The sequence below is a fragment of the Drosophila nasuta genome, chromosome 3, assembly GCF_023558535.2.
Source record: "Drosophila nasuta strain 15112-1781.00 chromosome 3, ASM2355853v1, whole genome shotgun sequence".
NCBI lineage: Eukaryota > Metazoa > Arthropoda > Insecta > Diptera > Drosophilidae > Drosophila > Drosophila nasuta.
In genome coordinates, this window is record NC_083457.1 from 28,566,529 (window position 1) to 28,583,320 (window position 16,792).

The 16,792-nt window shown below is 39.1% G+C and overlaps 6 protein-coding genes across 11 annotated transcripts; 3 read left to right on the top strand and 3 right to left on the bottom strand.

The window, feature by feature from the left end:
* The first annotated feature begins 25 nt into the window (after positions 1-25).
* On the top strand, positions 26-4,475 carry LOC132790982 (NAD kinase 2, mitochondrial). 4 transcript variants are annotated; one of them, XM_060799750.1, is made up of 9 exons: positions 27-134; positions 194-1,028; positions 1,107-1,506; positions 1,579-2,390; positions 2,648-2,894; positions 3,141-3,384; positions 3,446-3,652; positions 3,718-4,120; positions 4,185-4,475. In XM_060799750.1, the coding sequence occupies exons 4-9, from the start codon at positions 2,351-2,353 to the stop codon at positions 4,286-4,288; spliced, it is 1,245 nt and encodes a 414-aa protein (XP_060655733.1). In that variant the 5' UTR covers positions 27-134; positions 194-1,028; positions 1,107-1,506; positions 1,579-2,350; the 3' UTR covers positions 4,289-4,475. The 4 variants fall into 4 exon arrangements, with proteins under 4 accessions (XP_060655736.1, XP_060655733.1, XP_060655732.1 ...); XM_060799749.1 differs by having other exon boundaries at positions 194-1,506; XM_060799751.1 differs by having other exon boundaries at positions 194-1,506; positions 3,144-3,384.
* On the bottom strand, positions 4,467-6,506 carry LOC132790979 (probable ATP-dependent RNA helicase Dbp45A). Its single transcript, XM_060799746.1, has 6 exons — positions 6,323-6,506; positions 5,719-6,260; positions 5,494-5,660; positions 5,066-5,424; positions 4,850-5,003; positions 4,467-4,790 (listed from the first exon to the last, which is right to left on the bottom strand). The coding sequence occupies exons 1-6, from the start codon at positions 6,396-6,398 to the stop codon at positions 4,487-4,489; spliced, it is 1,602 nt and encodes a 533-aa protein (XP_060655729.1). The 5' UTR covers positions 6,399-6,506; the 3' UTR covers positions 4,467-4,486.
* A 500-nt stretch (positions 6,507-7,006) lies between these two features.
* LOC132790987 (uncharacterized) lies at positions 7,007-8,135 on the top strand. The gene has a single exon (XM_060799759.1). It carries the CDS (start codon positions 7,170-7,172, stop codon positions 7,908-7,910), a length of 741 nt encoding a protein of 246 aa, XP_060655742.1. The 5' UTR covers positions 7,007-7,169; the 3' UTR covers positions 7,911-8,135.
* Positions 8,136-8,972: 837 nt separating this feature from the next.
* On the bottom strand, positions 8,973-13,005 carry LOC132790977 (myb-like protein AA). 2 transcript variants are annotated; one of them, XM_060799744.1, is made up of 3 exons: positions 12,206-13,005; positions 10,367-11,299; positions 8,973-10,299 (listed from the first exon to the last, which is right to left on the bottom strand). In XM_060799744.1, exons 1-3 carry the CDS (start codon positions 12,571-12,573, stop codon positions 9,228-9,230), a joined length of 2,373 nt encoding a protein of 790 aa, XP_060655727.1. In that variant the 5' UTR covers positions 12,574-13,005; the 3' UTR covers positions 8,973-9,227. The 2 variants fall into 2 exon arrangements, with proteins under 2 accessions (XP_060655727.1, XP_060655726.1); XM_060799743.1 differs by having other exon boundaries at positions 8,973-10,302; positions 12,206-13,004.
* Positions 12,862-16,766, bottom strand: LOC132790983 (uncharacterized). 2 transcript variants are annotated; one of them, XM_060799755.1, is made up of 4 exons: positions 16,682-16,766; positions 13,891-14,991; positions 13,492-13,838; positions 12,862-12,948 (listed from the first exon to the last, which is right to left on the bottom strand). In XM_060799755.1, the coding sequence occupies exons 2-3, from the start codon at positions 14,983-14,985 to the stop codon at positions 13,731-13,733; spliced, it is 1,203 nt and encodes a 400-aa protein (XP_060655738.1). In that variant the 5' UTR covers positions 14,986-14,991; positions 16,682-16,766; the 3' UTR covers positions 12,862-12,948; positions 13,492-13,730. The 2 variants fall into 2 exon arrangements, with proteins under 2 accessions (XP_060655738.1, XP_060655737.1); XM_060799754.1 differs by lacking the exon at positions 16,682-16,766 and adding an exon at positions 15,325-15,413.
* Positions 15,201-16,769, top strand: LOC132790985 (cyclin-dependent kinase 5 homolog). Its single transcript, XM_060799757.1, has 4 exons — positions 15,201-15,447; positions 15,515-15,702; positions 15,756-16,120; positions 16,187-16,769. Exons 1-4 carry the CDS (start codon positions 15,280-15,282, stop codon positions 16,348-16,350), a joined length of 885 nt encoding a protein of 294 aa, XP_060655740.1. The 5' UTR covers positions 15,201-15,279; the 3' UTR covers positions 16,351-16,769.
* The last annotated feature ends 23 nt before the right edge of the window (positions 16,770-16,792 follow it).

Consider the following 16,792-nt stretch of genomic DNA (forward strand, 5'->3'; position numbering starts at 1 on the left):
GCTTAAAGAAACGGCTTTTTCTCTCAGCTGATATTGCGTTTGCTAACTGTAAATCCGCGCTGCTTGCATTGTTAAATTTACTGAATGTGTTACAATGACTTCGTTCAACACTGCTGCTGTGTCTATGAATTTAGGTAAAAGTAAATTAATGAAAAAAACATAGTTATTTGTATATAATGCATTTATTTAACAGATGAATATTACGATCATTTTGTGGTTCCCAAGCCGGAAATTCCCAAAATCTATCCGGGCTGTTCTGGGCAAACAAAAAAAAACGACAGGCAGCTCATTTGCAATCCTATAAGGATAATGACGCAGCAAACGATGAAGACGATGGTGATGACGACGAATTGGAATTAGAGCAGACCACATCGATCGATGATGAGTTTGATTCGTCAATTCAGGACTCGACTAATAATCAAATTGACTACGAGACCAATGAATTTAATCAATTATACGAAGACGACAATAGCCAAAAGAAAACTGAGCAAAGTACCACTCCAGCAACGTCTGAAGCATCTGTTGGATCTGGTCAGCAGCGAGGCCAAGCCACCAATAATATGAATAGACCGCCTGGTGCGTATTCTATAGATCTCAACGAAACAGATGGAGGCGGAAATCTTCGTGCTAAACAACGAAAAAGCAAACGGTTTGTGCCTTTTAACAATAATAATCGCAACAGGATTCCTGTTCAACAGCGATTGGGAACCAAAAATCATCGCGGACAGTTCCTAATGCGCAACGGATCGAATGCATTATTCAACAATTACAATATTGACAATTACAATGGAGGCCCTTCAAATGCATTTAACCATAACAACAACTATAATAATAATAATGCCAACTTTAATATAAATAGTGGCAATTATGGTAATAATAACAATGCGAACTATAATCCAAACATGTTCAATAGCAACATGAATAATTCAAACTATAATAATGGATATAATCCGCAACAACAGATATCCATTAATTCGAGCAATGATTTTCAACATTCACTACAAGCTTCTAGAGAGATGCCAAATTTGGTGCGTTCAAATTCAAACTATAATAATGGATATAATCCGCAACAACAGATATCAATTAATTCGAGCAATGCATTTCAGAATTCACTGCAAACTACTAGAGAGATGCCAAATTTGGTGCGTTTCAACCCTGTTAATGATAATCCGTTTTATAGTTCATTGATTATTGAACGCAACTTTGAAAATTCGAATTTGTTGAATTCTTTGATGAATCCAGCCAATCAAATTTCCAATAATAATATGCAAAATCGCTTGGGCCCTCAATATCAAGCTCGCACAGCGAATGATTTTGCTTTGGGTAATATTCGTGAGCAAACAAATGGCAATACCCAAACCAGATTCGTACCTAATAATTCTTTGCGCTTAGCCGACTTGGTGAATTTGGACAGAAACACCTTTGCAAACATGACAGTGGCCAAAAATGCAATCATGTTGCTAAGGACAACGGAACAACATTCAGCAGACAAGCTCATTAATAAAGGTAATTGTTGTTTTGATTTTATTTTAAAATTTTGATTTACCCAAATATAATAATTCCCATTTGGTTAAACAGATAAATAATGGATCATCAAGATGATGGCGTTAACAAAAATTCGAAAAGGGCCAACTATTATTAACTTTAAGTTATAACGATCGAAATGTTTCTTTTAGCAGATATGGCCACACTTAAGCCATGTGAATAATCGTAGAATAAGAAGCAGCAGCAGATGCCGGTTCAATCGCTGTGAACAGCAGCACACATACACTGAAAACTGTGGAGAGAAGTATTTGTGTTTTTGTTTTAATTTTTATTATTTTTGGCTGATAAGAAAAGGCCGTGCCGCTTATCAGCAATGCACAACAAGAAAGAACGAACACTGACAGAAAGAGAAAGATAGATGGATGTGGTGAAACGAAAGCGAACAAAAAATAGAAACAAACGACGATAAATGACGACTAAAAGCAAACTTTTTCGTACCCGAGAATTAAATGTGACGGCGAAACCTAAAATACGAAATAACAATCAATCAGTTAATCTAATTAAGCCTAAGAACGTGGACGTTATATTACCAAACAAAAAAAATGTTTAATGCCAACGGATAATATTTGCAGTTTTGTGTGTTGTGGTGTGGATAAATAATTGATAGCAGTCTAATCAACAATTTAAATGTACATTTAATTCGAATGTATGAAACCAAAACATAAGAAAATCAAAACATATGTATAAATTTATTTCCTTTTCATAAAATTATAATTATTTGAATTTATATACGAATTTTAAGAATTTCAATAAAGAACTTATCAAATACGTGAAAACCAAAATATATACATAATTGTTGCTCAGCATGTTGAAAACGAAGCAATTGCTAAAACAAATTGCCAAAGGTAAGGAAGAAAAGATTACATTGCATTTGTATGGTATTTTTGATCATTTTTATAGAGCGCAATTTCATTTTTGGGGCAATCGCCTCTGAAGTGCTTTTCTGTTGTTTACTTTCTCGTCATCTTTGTGTTTGCGATTTCCGTTTTTTTGTTATCAGCTTTGCCATGTGAGGCACATGTAAGATTGTGTTGGCTTTGCTAAGCATTCGTTATTGTCAGGAATTGTCAGTTGCATTATTAATTCATTCTCAATTCAACAGAATATTCCAACTTTGCACCCGCGAATTTCGAGCTAAAGCGTGCGCTGGTCGTCACGAAACTCTCGCGTTATGAGGTCGAGCAACTGCGTCATCCGCAACTGTCGCGGGAACAATTGGATCAGAAGCTGCGCGATCGGGGCACCGACGTTGAAATGCTGCTCTATTTGCACAATCTCCACAAGGACTTTGAGCGTCGCATTGTGCAGAGCTTTGAGAATGTGGGATGCGAGGTTAAAATGTCCAGCAGGTGAGTGAATTGACGCAATTGTTTTGATGCCTTTGTTTGCAATACTGGCCTTCCTATATTGATGATCTTGATATTGATTACAATTGTATACTATTTCTAACGTCTGTTTGTTCTGTCTGTTGGCTTTATTGTGTCTATGTCCTCTGGTGTATTGTCATCGTCGTTAAATGTCAACATCCTGATTTCTCCCTCCTCCATTCACTTCTCACCTTGTGCTCCGTCCGCTGTTGGACTTTAATAAACAAGCAGACTTGAATTTAGAAGCTCTCTGAGCAAGGATGTCATGAGCTGGGCAGATGTCATCGTGCCTGTTGGTGGCGATGGCACCTTTCTGCTCTCGGCCAATCGGGCCAGTCCATTGTTTGCGCTCAGTCAGCAGAAGACGCCAATAGTGGGATTCAATTCGGACCCCAAGCACTCAGAGGGTCGCCTCATGTTGCCCAAACAGTACTCTGAGAATCCCGCCGAGGCGGTCGAGCGCATCAAGAACGTGAGTGTACTATATAATAGTATAAATAGTGCAAATGACTAATATTAAATAACTTTATTAGGGTGACTTCAAGTGGATACATCGCTCGCGCATTCGCACCACGCTCCTGGGCAGCAATGGCACAATTCCTGAGTCAACGGATTTGTTTCGCCACACGGCTGTCAAAATGGAACAGGTGACAACGTCGCCGGAACTGCTCGATAAGCAAATGTCTGCCAAATACAAGGCCAAAATGAAACGAGTGCTTCCCTATCTGGCACTCAACGAGGTAAGCTGCTTAGAAATAAGCTAACCAAGACGAATCAAAGCAGTTTAAATCATCATCCACAACAGGTTTTTATTGGGGAAAATCTGTCGGCGCGAGTGTCACATTTGCAGCTGGTGCTGAACCATCAGGATGTGGTTAACAAAACAAAGTGCTCTGGTCTGTGCGTGAGCACTGGAACAGGATCCACATCGTGGCACACAAGCATCAATCGCATCACCAGCTGTGATGTTGGTGATCTATTGCGATCGTTGCCCAATGCAAGTTCGCCGGATATGGTTGAAATGCTGCAAAATGTGGATAGTATTGCGCATGGTTATAATCAAGGATTGCTCTTTGCTCCTGATGATCCGCGTATCTGTTACTCGATTCGCGAACAAATCTGTGTTGGTGTCTGGCCATCTCCGAAAACGTTCAAATCGCGAGATTTCGTGCAGAGCGTATTCATCGAGTCGCATTGCATTGATGCCAGTAAGTGACATCGTCAGATCTTCAATAGAACTTGTCATATTAAGTTTTTAACCTATATTCACAGATCTAGTGATTGATGGCAGCATTTCGTACCCGTTCAACGATGGTGCCAAAGTGCTGCTGGAAACCTATCCCGAGGATGCGCTGCTAACAATTAATTTAGACTGAAACTTGGAACATGAAGTACGCAAAGTGCCTGCTCTTAATCCCAAAGGCTGCATTTCGATTAAGCATTGTCGGAACATTTGAAATTACATACAAAACATATTTAATGTTGCGTTCTTTCGCAACTCTGCTTAGTAGTGTAAGCTCGAAAGTTATTTTGTTATAATAAAGTATACATATACACAATTTATTTAAACCATTTTATCTCTTTACTTTCGCCTTGCGCTTCGCATTCGCAGTCTGATTTACTTTTGATGTCGATGTCGTCTTGGCTGGTGCTTTTGCTTTAAACTGTTTTGTTAGCGTTTTCGATTTGCTGCCGTCAGCTTCTGTTTCCTTTGTCGAACGCTTTTTGAACTTCTTTTCAAAGCGCGCACCATCCACAGACTTAAAACGCTCATCCAATAACATTGTCTTGGTTTCCTCACTGGCTGCGGACTCAGCTTGCTGTTGTTTACGCTTACGTCGTATTTCCCGCAGTTTATCCTTTTGTTTCTTGCGATAGCTGTCAAAAGTATTGAAGTTGTAATCAATATATTTCCAGTCGTCATATAAGTCACTTACAGTGCCTCCATTTGGTCAGGATCCTTGCCCTCCATTATCCACGTTTTACGTCTGTAGTTTTGAGCACGCTCATCAAAATCGTTGTTATCCAGCTGCATCTCCGACTCGCGTCTTGTGACATTCACTTGCATGAATATGCGCTCCACCATGCGCTCTGAATTGCATAATTGATAGAATATGAATTAAACTCTCTTTACCAACATTCTTCACACTTACGATCAATGGGATGTTCTGTTAGCTTTGTATTGATCTCGGCCTCGATTGCGGCCAGCAATTCCATATCACGGGGAAACCGGAATATCGATATGGCCAATCCATTGCGTCCGGCTCTTGCAGTGCGTCCCACTCGATGTATGTATTCTTTTGGGGTGCGTGGCAGCATATGATTGATCACCAGCTGCACGCTGGGTATGTCAAGACCGCGTGCGGCGACATCTGTGGCTATCAAGGTGCGCACTTGATTCGATTTGAAGCGACCCAAGGCGGCGACACGTTCCTTTTGCCTCATGAAACCATGCAAGCAAACATTCTCAATCTCCATGCTGGCCAAGGTCATAGACAACAGTTGGCAGTACCTAAAGAAGTAAATGACATTAATTTTATTAACGAGGATAATTCTACAATACATGGATGTCTCAACTTACTTCTTTGTGTTTGTAAAAATCATAACATTTGCGTGTTCATGTTGTTCGCGATATTTGCGTAGAGATTCAATGAGCACCATATCGCGATCATAATCAGCGCACAGCAAATAACGTTGATCGAGCGTCTCCACGGTGGCCACATCCGAATCCTGGGACCATTCTAAGCACTACATTAAAAACATATTTAAAATGAATCCATTTTTTTATGTGAATTTGTATACTTACATCCTTGGCTATGGGAAATATGCTAGACTCTTTGATAAAGTCCTTCATGGTGGCCGAGAAGAACAAGTTCTGACGTGTCTTTGGGAGGCAACTTTCGATGATGGCCAAGCTCTCATCGAAATCACCATTCAGCATGCGATCCGCTTCATCCACCACGAGATACTTCAAGTTATCAAATGAAAACGTAGTGCAGCCAGTCAGATGATCTGCCAAGCGACCTGGCATCGCCACAACAATGTGTGGTCGTTGCATCAGCTTCTGGCTCTCGATCATCTGATCGGTGCCGCCAGAGACAACGCAAACTCGGACACCCATTGGTTGACCAGCCACCAGAAACTGCTCGGATATTTGATACGCCAGTTCATGTGTGGGCGTTAGCACTAAGGCAAAATGACTGACAGGCTCTTCGCTTAGTTTTTCCAATATGGGTAAGGCAAACGCAAAAGTTTTGCCAGATCCAGTCTTTGCTGCTCCAATGCAATCCTTGCCAGCTAAAATAGCTGGTATGCAATTTTCTTGTATGGGTGTAGCTTCCTTGAGGCCTTTAATTCGTAATTCGTTTCAATAATATATTGGTGGTTGCACCAAATAATATTTGACTCACCTAGTCGCAGCAGCTGCTTGGCTAGCCAAGGACGCAAGCCCACTTTTATGAAGGGATTCGGTTCCTTTCTCTGCATTCTCCGAGCTCAACCAGAATATAAACACAACGTGCACAAAACCAGTGTGACCGCAGGTTGAAGAAATGTATCAATAAACTAGTATTTGTGCAAATTCTAAAAATCGGTATATTTTTATGACAAAGTAACGGCTAATCTGGATTAGCTGTTAGTAAAAAAATGGAAAAACAAACATCAAACCAAAACCATAGTTAACAAACAAAGATTGTTATAAAATATTTGTTTAAGTAAAGCCGCGACACAAAAATAAACTACATTTAATTTGAATGTCTGCATTTATAGACTTTCCAAATTCTTACTACACTACTGTATACACAATAATTCATTTAAAATTGTCAGAAATGTTTCGTAGCTCTCACTCAGACTTTGTCCGCGAAAAATAACAAATGCTGGGCTTATGCCATTCAAATTGGAGCATATTTAGATAAACAATATTTGTATTTACCTTGTATTTTCAGTTGAAAGTCACTGACCTGTACCAATGCACTACTAAATAGTATTTAGGAAATACACAACCAAAATATAACAAAATATAAACATAACAGCCAAATTCGTTCTCATCTACCAGTCGGTATATTTTGAAGACGTAAAATAGGACATTCTTTAACTCAAGTTGTGGTAACGAATATAACACAAACACTCATCGGCTATTTTGTGATCTTGTGTGCATAGTAGAGTAATTGTTTCTGGTGAAATAGAACTTGAAAATAAAAAGGGCGGAGCTTAGCCAAATTGCAATTAGTAAAAGCACTAGGCGCAAGTACAAACAACATGTCTGTGGTGTCAGAACCCGAAACAGAAGCTGAGTCACTCAATGTTTTGTGCGCAATTTGTAACGAATTTTATAATGCAAACGATATAATATATTCTACAAGTTCGTGTGGCCATATTTTCCATCTGGGCTGTCTGAATCGTTGGCTAAGACGCTCTACTACCTGCCCACAATGTCGAGCCGTTTGTCACCGCCAACGTATACATCGCATTTACTTGAATTTTGCTGCGCGCTCTCAAAATGACGATAATGATGTGGAACGTTTGCCAATTCAATGGGTGCCCATTGATTTAAGTGATCCTTCTGTTGCGATTGAGCTCGACGGCGCTATTCAAAGTGGATCCACACCACAGGGATACGATACGTACGTGGCTCGTGCATATTATCAGGAAGATCTTTTGCCGGGTGGCTATGTTCCCCAAGCGCGAGCTGTCTTTGCATCGCATGGTTGTCATGCTCGTCAACTCAATTCTATAGTGGACCTGTTGATACTCACGGATTGCGAATATAAATGGGAGACGTCACAAAATGGCCAGGTTCCAACGAATGCACTTGTGGCGGGTTACTCGGAGTTGGGTGAAGTCTTGTACACCGGTCGTGGCGTTCATCAGGGCCACACAATCTTGGGCAAAGTGCATCCATCGCATCGTGTGCTCTACATGCCTTACAATGAACAGGAAGTAAGTGCTCGTACTTATGAAGTGCTGGTGGTCATACCCAAGGAACAGGCCGAACGCTAGACTTACACACTGAATCTGAATATCATCAAAGCATGATTACTATTTTTTATAATATTACCACTTAGCTTTAAAAACATATATGTACAATTTCGAATTTGAAATCAAAGTCTTGAAAATTTGTTGTTTATTAAAGTTGTTAGTGTTATGTACTTAAATATGTTGGCCAACATATTCATGTATACATATATTAACATATATACATATATGTATGTATATATATATTTATATCAACTATGTTTTAAACGCTTGTTATACTTAAAATACTATTACTATGCAATATATATGTATGTGTTGTATGTGTTCCAAGTTTAATATTTTCAATTCACTTTCTGGCTCCTTGTTGTTTCAACAAATCTGTTAATTATTTAAAATAACTCACTTTCATTTATGTTAAGCTATGCACGTGACTTTGTATGTATGTATATATATCTTGGTGTATATTTTATCTTAATAAACCTTTTGAATCTGAATTGTAACATGACATTTAGATATATGTATATGTATATATTTAGCTAAAATACAACTTGCGCTATGAGCATATGTAACATTTAAACAACAAAATTTTCTTCATACACTTCTAATAGAAATAGGATTTTTGTTTCATGATTTTATGACTCTCGTTTTGTACTTAGTTGCTAACAAGAAATGTATATAACATGCTGGTGTATATTTATGTATGTATGAACCTATGTATATATATGTATGTATATGTAGATGTGGGGTACGGGTTGGTTGATCTGTCGTGATTACAATAGATATTTACAATTGTTTTATGGTCACATAGCAGGGGCATCTTTTTCATTTTACTATTTATATTTGTGTATTTGTTGTGGATGTATGGTTTAACTTGAGCCTGGCTAGTTTTGTGATTAGTTCTATTTATTTGAGGCGGGACTTGGAGATTAGACGATTAATGGCCACGAGATAAGGTCAACATTTGAGCTCAATTTTAGATTACAAACAGGTCTCTATATAGTGGTGAAGTACACACAACGAACGGCACAACTATTATCTATCAATTGAAAATTAGCTTAAAATTCAAAATATAAAAAAAATCAAAAATATGCTAAACCCAGCATGCAAAAAATTACAAAGTTTTAGTGGGAGCAAAAATTGTTACAGGAGAAGGAGGAGGGAGTAGGCAGATAGAAATGTTACAAACAAAATCTCGTTGCAGACTTTTCAACTATAAAATTACTTTACAAAAATGATACTCGTGCTTATTGTAATTCACTCCATTAATTTGTAGATGCTTCTGCTGCTGCCGTTTGTGCTGCAACGATGCTCTCTTGCTCTTTTGCAGCGCGCGCTTCGTTCTCATTTCTTCGCCGACAGATAGTTCATGTATTTTGTGGTTTGTTGTGCATTGCGCACCAATTCGCTGTCGTCCTTGCCAGCTTCATGCCAGTTGTTGTCAGAGCTTTGACGCTGCTGTTGTGAGTTTTGGTGTCCTTCTTGATGCTCTTCCGGCTGATGGATATTCGGCTGCGAGCGACGCGTAAAGTTACGATGGCGCTGCGGTTGATGTTGATGCTGATTTTGTGTGTGTCGTGACGGAGGCGGCTGTCGTCTGTCAAACGTGCTCGAGGCCTCACTGGCCAGGCTGCTCTGACTGCTGTAACGCGGAAAGCTGCGCGGTCCACTGGACCCTCCTCCACCTCCACCTCCTTGACTGCCAGCACCACGCGTTGGACTTTGTGTGTAGCGATAGTTCGATTTGCGGCCACCTTCCTCCATTTGGGATTTGGGTGGACGGGGTAGCGTGCGTGCACGCGATGAACTGCGACTGTTTGACTCTGGTCCATTTGAATTAAACGCACAATTCTCATCCTGATATGCATTGTTGATAGCCGTATTGGATCGACGCCAGGTCTCACTGTGTATTTTCTGATGGTCCTTGTGTTGCTGTTGGCTATGCTGCTGTTGCTGCTGTTGTTGCTGTTGCTGCTGTTGTTGCTTCTGGAAGCGTGGGGGCTTGTCGTACGTGTTACGATTGTGATTGTTGTATCGTCCACCACGTTTGTAGTTGTTGCCTCGCTCATAGTTGCTTATGTACGAGCGTTCACTGCGATCATCGCGCTGGTCCCAATTTGAGTTAACAATGCTATTGTAATTGGCGCCACCGCCAAGATTGCGTTCGTAACGCTCCTGCGAGTGCTTCCTGCGATCGTGTATGCTATAAAGCCGCAGATTACCGCCATTATCGCTGCGCACACTTTGATGATCATCATCGCAACTGATGCTATAGCGGCGCTGCTGATCGTGACGTGAGCGTCCATTTTGCTCATCATTATTCCGATTGAAGCGTGTCTTCCGCCAGCTGGGCAATGGCTTCGTCTCGTCACGATCCTCGCTGCTAGCCATGGATGGATACTGATCGGAGCCAACACTGCTGCAAAGAATATCGAGCTGATTTACACTTACATTCTCACATTGGCATTTACTACATTACTTACTCGGCTTGAGGCGCTTGGTTGTGTGATTGTTTCAGGGGTCGCGGCGCATGTCGTGGCTGATATCCTCGTCTGGCCTGACGTCCCACATTGGAAGCATCATTGTTCTGGTATGCAAGTGCTGGGTTCTCATTGCCAAACGGCTGTTGCTCATCGCCATATCCAATGTCACAGAGGGAATCCTCACAGACCTGTTCACTCCATTTCTTTGGCTTTTCCTGCGCCGAAGTGTTCGCACTGCTGCCGTTCTCCTCCTCACTGTACGAGGCGGACTCATGCTGTCTGTTGTAGGAATCCGTGGCCTGTGACTGCGGCACTTCCTCACCACTGGTGTTATTGTTGTTGAAGCTTTCATCCTCGTCGTCATCCACAACCAGATAATCTGTGTACATGGCCTCCAAATCATTGCCCACATGCTTGAAGTGACTGTAGAACAGGTCGAGCACCATTAAAAGCATCGCTTTGACCTTGGCAGTCAATGCCGGTTGCATGATCAGATGCCGCCTAACATGGTACAGTAACTGATCGATATCCGCCTTGTGACGCGTTCGCATTATTTCTCCGTTCAACGTGATCTGCGACAGGACCAAGCGTGCCAGCCGAGTGCTCATCACCACCGAAATGTCATTAATTTCGCGAGTTAGCAAATTGAGCAGAGAATCCCCCAGAATAGTTATCGGCGCGTTATCGGCCAGCCGCACACGATGATAATACTCGCCCAACAGTGTTATCGAGTTGTACAATCGATTCTTATCGTGCTGTCGATACGCATCTGCATTGATAAAGTTTGTCTCCAGGATTTTCAGCATGGCACTGCGAACCTTTGTTTCCTTCATCGCCAAGGCGTCAAAGTTGCGTGACGAAAACAAGAGAGCGAATTTAAGTGCAGTCTCAGCGTCGCTTAAAGCTTTGTTGTTCATGTAGTCCATCGATTCGCTGTAAATAAAGGTCATAAACAATTAGCAAAAAACAATAATAAGAAGTGTTTTTGTTTGTGTACAACGAAAAAGCTATGCGAATTCTAACCGGTTCATTAACGATTCAGAATGCGTTCCAGCCCTGATTATGTTAAAGGAAGATCAGCTTTCTTTTTTGCGGGAATGCTGACTCACTTTATTTACATATTGAAACACCAATAAAAGACAACAATTCAATTGCAAACAAATATGTACATATCTATGTATGTCCATAGCTAGCTTTGTTACTAGCAGAAAATTCCTCTAAAATAAACTAATTGCAACAACTAATTTCGATTTGAACTGAAAAATACGAGCATTGTTGATAAGCTGCATAAACTTTTGTTTGCACTGCTCAAGCTTAAATAAATAATAATATGTATGCTACACATTCATACACAACGCACACATATGTATAATATATACACTTGTACAACGACAACGTGCATCAGAATATTTTTTATCCAACTGGCGGGAAAATGACATATTTCTATTCGTTCTCTCTTTGGTGCTTATTCTCTCTCTCTCTGTCTGTGTTGATCTACCAAACTCTCAATTCTACTTTTGCTCTGCAAAGTGAATTTACATGGATGAAAATTGTGAATTGCGACACCGTTTATAAAAGGTTGTAAATTTTTTTTATATACAAAGCGTTCTGACGTACGTGCAACTTACAGATATACGTACGTACGTGAGAGTGTGTGTGTGAAGACGTTAATAGATATGTATATGTGTATGTATGCATGTTTTTACGGAAATAAACGTACATACTAGCATACACTACTCTACATACTTATATTTTTATGTATTAATCATCAATGGACGACGCCAAGCAGACACACACACTTACGGTTATATATGTATCTATGTTTACAAATATACATACCATAGCATCGATTCGTCGCGCACAATGTTGCAGAAATCGGTCTCGATGGCCTTTATTTTGTTGTTTAACACGATGCCATCGTCCTGCAGGTTGAGACCACGCATCATTGTGATAATGTGATCGTATGGACAACCACCTGTTGGTATCATATAATTGCTTGCGGCGCCCGTATTCAGCATGTTGCAGACTTCACGCAACGTTTGCACCTCGCTGCCAACGACAACGACGCCACCGTTGTTATTGTTATTGTTGTTGCTGCCGCTGCTATTGCCGCTGTCTGCACTAACACTGTTGTAATTATTGTAAGTGTAGGCGGCGGTGTTGTTGTTACTGTTGTGATTACTGCTAATCATGTTTGTATTAGCCATTTCCTTAATATTATTGCTGTTCTTGCTCTTGTTGTTATTGTTTTTATGTATTTCTTCAGTTGATTCTTGTTGTTTTGCGTTTTTCCCGCTGCTGTTGTTGTTCTCTGCTCTATTTCTGCCTGCGCCAAGCGAGCCAACTTCGCTGTCTCCGTCTGTGTTTGTGCTGCTGTGGTTGGTGTTGGACGACTACCCAACAACAACAACTCAACTTATTATTTTGCGCAAAATATAAGCGTTGACAAAACAAAGGTGTCGAAATGCGCATAAATTTTCACCTTTCCTTTACTGCGCGCAGCTGCATGGAACTCACCAAAGATTGGATGTTGATTAAATCTTCCCGAGAGTGTTCACTTAAATGCACAAGTCTATTAAAAACTATTTTATTTCATTTATTTTATACCGAAATAATTTATAGTAGAGGTGGAGAAACATCGATGGCACTATCGATGTATCGACGATTTTGAAATTTTCTTCACACCGATTTCTTATTATAATCATCGATGGTTTTGTTTATAAACAATTTTTATGCATTTTTACCTATTTAAGATCTTATACAATTAGATGAGTATGACTTTTTTTCTTTACAAAATTAGCTTTTTAAGTTTTTTTTTTAACACTTGTGTTGTGCCTTGGGGGTAATATACTGAAAGTGCCAACTGATATCGCAATTGGAACATTTCATTAAAAAGGCGTTATTTTAATGTAGACATCAAAAGAATGTCTTTTATTATCATTCAAGTGTGAAGGTGAAGCGACAATTGGAAACAGTTCTTAAATGTTTTCAAAACAAAATCATATAAATACGGTCTCACTTGGCTGTGTTGCATTATCAAAAAATTTAAATTCTCTACAAAACCATCGATGTTTCGGCGATGTTTGATATGAAAATACTATTAGCATCGATGTTAGCATACATACCTCCAATATGGTGAGCGATAATTCTGTTAACGTACTACGCCAACAATTTTTAACAGAATTTCCCCACAATGCAGTTACTTTTTGAAAAATAAAATGGCTTTTTGTCAGAAGCTATTTTTCTGATAAAATTTTCCCTATTTGGATATATTGTGTTATAGAATGAATAGAATAGAACTTTTTATTTGATTTTGACTTAATAGACAAAGTTATAATGTTTATGCAATATTTAATCAATTTATTTATTTGAAAGCAATATAAACGGGCTCAAAGGAGTATTCGTAGTTTCTCCCTTCAATGATTTGAAGCATATAACTATCGCCAATGGTGCTCCATTTCCAAGGAAGTGACTATAATAATTAATTATTAAAAAAATATAGATACAGATTAATAATTACTTACTGTCGGCTCGAAGACATTTTGATATAGATTTATTCGTATGGGTTGAAAACGGTTTTGAACAATTTGTGGTATGTCAAACTTGTAATTATCAAAGCCAAATAAACATTGTTCAACGCTTACAAGTTCCAAATGTCGTGTGTTATGTATTAAACTTTCAAAGCTATGCTCTTCTGAGATCGAACAGGTTTTAAAATACAATTCTTTTATATTTGCAAACATTTGATTAGTAAAAAATCCAAAACCATCTAATAATAAATTATCTGTGACAATTTTTAGAGCATCCACTTGAAGTCCAGCGTTAATAACAGTGCCCAACGTATTGGAAGCGTTGCATGTTTCTAAGATTTTTAAATGCCTTTTATGCCTAAAACAATCTAATTTATCGATGAGAAAATAGAGGGTGGATCTTTGCCTAGGCCCACAAATGGTCAATTCTTTTAAATGTTGGAGTTTACTTAATTCACGCTCGAACCAGGGCAATTCATCTATATCTATTTTAATAGATTCTAAATGTTGCACACAATCGAAAGGCAGACGGAAAGCAACTGATTGAAAGTGATGTTGCTCAGACATGCAAAGCTTAATTTCTTTAAGCTGACATACTTTCATAATTATTAACAGATTGTTTATGAAAAAACGACGGCAATAAGTGAGCGTAAGTCGCTCTAATTTGGGAAAAGTATTGAAATGCACTCCACAAAAATGGCCTTGTGGGCTGAACGTTAGTAGATTTGGGAAGGATTTGGCTATTTTTGGTATCTCAACGTCGGTTAGAAGATTGCTGGGAACTGTTGAAAAACGAAAGTCCTCAACTTTCGGAAAAATTTTGCTGATAAGAACTTCATAATGCTCCCATGTCATCAATCTCAGCCGGATTGCCTTTACTGTGCAACGAATAGCTTCAAGGAAATATTCAAAAGATTCTGACGAAAAATTTGCTTCAAATAATGATATATTCACGGTTTTGTACTGCAAAATCCACACATTTGGCATTAAATCGTAGAAACGTGGATGGATAGTTGTTATAATTTGTTGCGATTTTAGATCTAAATAACCAAATATACGCATTAAAGTGTCATCGTTTAATATATCCATTGTAACCTTAAATAAGAAGTGAGAAGAAATATTTTATTTATTAAACGCACAGTTGTAGTTTAATTATAAAAAAAAGTCTATTCGTTTATAAAACAATTTAGGATTTCAATTTCGATTGTAAATTAAATTGATTATTATATCGATTCTGGACAAATTTAATTTCTCTGCAGCCCTACATAGACAAATTGATGCAGCCAGGGCTGTTAGATAAGCGAACGAAATACAGCTGATTTATGACGGTCTGGCAACATACTCAGTTTTTTCAGATAATCGCGACAAAATTAATTTATAAACATGCAAAAATATGATAAAATGGAAAAAATTGGTGAGGGCACTTACGGGACAGTGTTCAAGGGCCGGAACCGAGATACTATGGAAATAGTAGCACTAAAAAGAGTACGTTTAGATGAGGACGACGAAGGCGTGCCTAGTTCCGCGCTGAGAGAGATATGCCTACTGAAGGTTTGTTGTTTTTGCTCCGTTGTTGTCTTTGCTCTAAATTCATAACGTCACTTTTATATTTCCCTAGGAATTGAAGCACAAAAACATTGTTCGGTTATGCGACGTGCTGCACTCCGATAAAAAATTGACACTCGTGTTTGAGCATTGCGATCAGGACTTAAAAAAGTACTTTGACAGTTTGAATGGAGAAATCGATATGGCAGTGTGTCGAAGTTTTATGCTACAACTGTTGCGCGGTTTGGCCTTTTGTCACAGGTGAGCACAACATATTATCCATATATGCAATTTAAACAATTATTTGTCTACAGCCACAATGTGCTACATCGAGATCTAAAGCCACAAAACTTGCTCATCAATAAGAATGGTGAACTTAAGCTGGCCGACTTTGGTTTAGCCCGCGCCTTTGGGATTCCAGTCAAATGCTATTCTGCCGAGGTGGTAACGCTGTGGTATCGTCCCCCAGATGTGCTCTTTGGCGCCAAATTATATACGACTAGCATTGACATGTGGTCGGCTGGTTGCATATTGGCTGAATTGGCTGACGCAGGTCGTCCACTATTTCCTGGCTCTGATGTGATCGATCAATTGCTGAAAATATTCCGGGTGCTTGGCACACCAACTGAGGAATCTTGGCCCGGTGTCTCGCACCTCTCCGATTATGTTGCGCTTCCATGTAATTACCTTAATCATTCTAACATATTGATAATAATTCTGTGCTAATGTTATCTTTCGCTTTTAGCATTTCCACCAATTACTTCGTGGAGCCAACTTGTACCAAGACTGAACTCTAAGGGCCGTGACTTATTGCAAAAACTGCTCGTGTGCCGTCCGAATCAAAGAATTAGCGCCGAAGCTGCCATGCAGCACCCGTATTTTACAGACAGCTCATCTTCGGGCCATTAGTTAATTGATGGCAAACAAGTTCACTATATACATAACACAATATAAATAATAGATGTAGTTCTAACGACTGTTTCAATAATATTTGAATATAAATTGTATGTATGTATATTTTAGAATCGGATTCCTTTTTAGTTTATTTACACATTTCGTTTTATCTTCAATTCAATACAATGCAATCCTATTACATAGTTTTTACCAAAATTATAAACCATGAGTAGAATGCCATCAGTTGTAATATTTTAAATATATTTAAGTAAGTTAAGAACCAAATTTGCATCTGTACCTAGTCACTCAAAATATATAGAATAAATCTTACAAAAAATTTACGTACCCAAAAAATGCCTTCTTATCAGATCAACTCATGTCTGTGGCAACCCACAGCATCAGCTAAGGGTTAATGCGAGAATCCAATGCGCACTGTGCGCACGCCAAAAAAATTAGT

Bases quoted from the DNA above. Each gene is read 5' to 3' on its own strand.
- LOC132790982 (XM_060799749.1), top strand. From the start codon at position 2,351: ATGTTGAAAACGAAGCAATTGCTAAAACAAATTGCCAAAG. The intron at 3,385-3,445 runs GTGAGTGTACTA...TAACTTTATTAG, and splicing joins CGGTCGAGCGCATCAAGAAC to GGTGACTTCAAGTGGATACA. The intron at 3,653-3,717 runs GTAAGCTGCTTA...CATCCACAACAG, and splicing joins CCTATCTGGCACTCAACGAG to GTTTTTATTGGGGAAAATCT.
- LOC132790983 (XM_060799755.1), bottom strand. From the start codon at position 14,985: ATGGATATATTAAACGATGACACTTTAATGCGTATATTTGGTTATTTA. The intron at 13,839-13,890 runs GTAAGTAATTAT...TAATTATTATAG, and splicing joins AAAATGTCTTCGAGCCGACA to TCACTTCCTTGGAAATGGAG.
- LOC132790977 (XM_060799743.1), bottom strand. From the start codon at position 12,573: ATGGCTAATACAAACATGATTAGCAGTAATCACAACAGTAACAACAAC. The intron at 11,300-12,205 runs GTATGTATATTT...CTTTATTTACAG, and splicing joins CGCGACGAATCGATGCTATG to CGAATCGATGGACTACATGA. The intron at 10,303-10,366 runs GTAAGTAATGTA...TATTCTTTGCAG, and splicing joins AACCAAGCGCCTCAAGCCGA to CAGTGTTGGCTCCGATCAGT.
- LOC132790987 (XM_060799759.1), top strand. From the start codon at position 7,170: ATGTCTGTGGTGTCAGAACCCGAAACAGAAGCTGAGTCACTCAATGTT.
- LOC132790985 (XM_060799757.1), top strand. From the start codon at position 15,280: ATGCAAAAATATGATAAAATGGAAAAAATTGGTGAGGGCACTTACGGG. The intron at 15,448-15,514 runs GTTTGTTGTTTT...ATATTTCCCTAG, and splicing joins GAGAGATATGCCTACTGAAG to GAATTGAAGCACAAAAACAT. The intron at 16,121-16,186 runs GTAATTACCTTA...TTTCGCTTTTAG, and splicing joins CGATTATGTTGCGCTTCCAT to CATTTCCACCAATTACTTCG.
- LOC132790979 (XM_060799746.1), bottom strand. From the start codon at position 6,398: ATGCAGAGAAAGGAACCGAATCCCTTCATAAAAGTGGGCTTGCGTCCT. The intron at 6,261-6,322 runs GTGAGTCAAATA...TACGAATTAAAG, and splicing joins CAAGCAGCTGCTGCGACTAG to GCCTCAAGGAAGCTACACCC. The intron at 5,004-5,065 runs GTAAGTGTGAAG...TATGCAATTCAG, and splicing joins AACAGAACATCCCATTGATC to AGCGCATGGTGGAGCGCATA.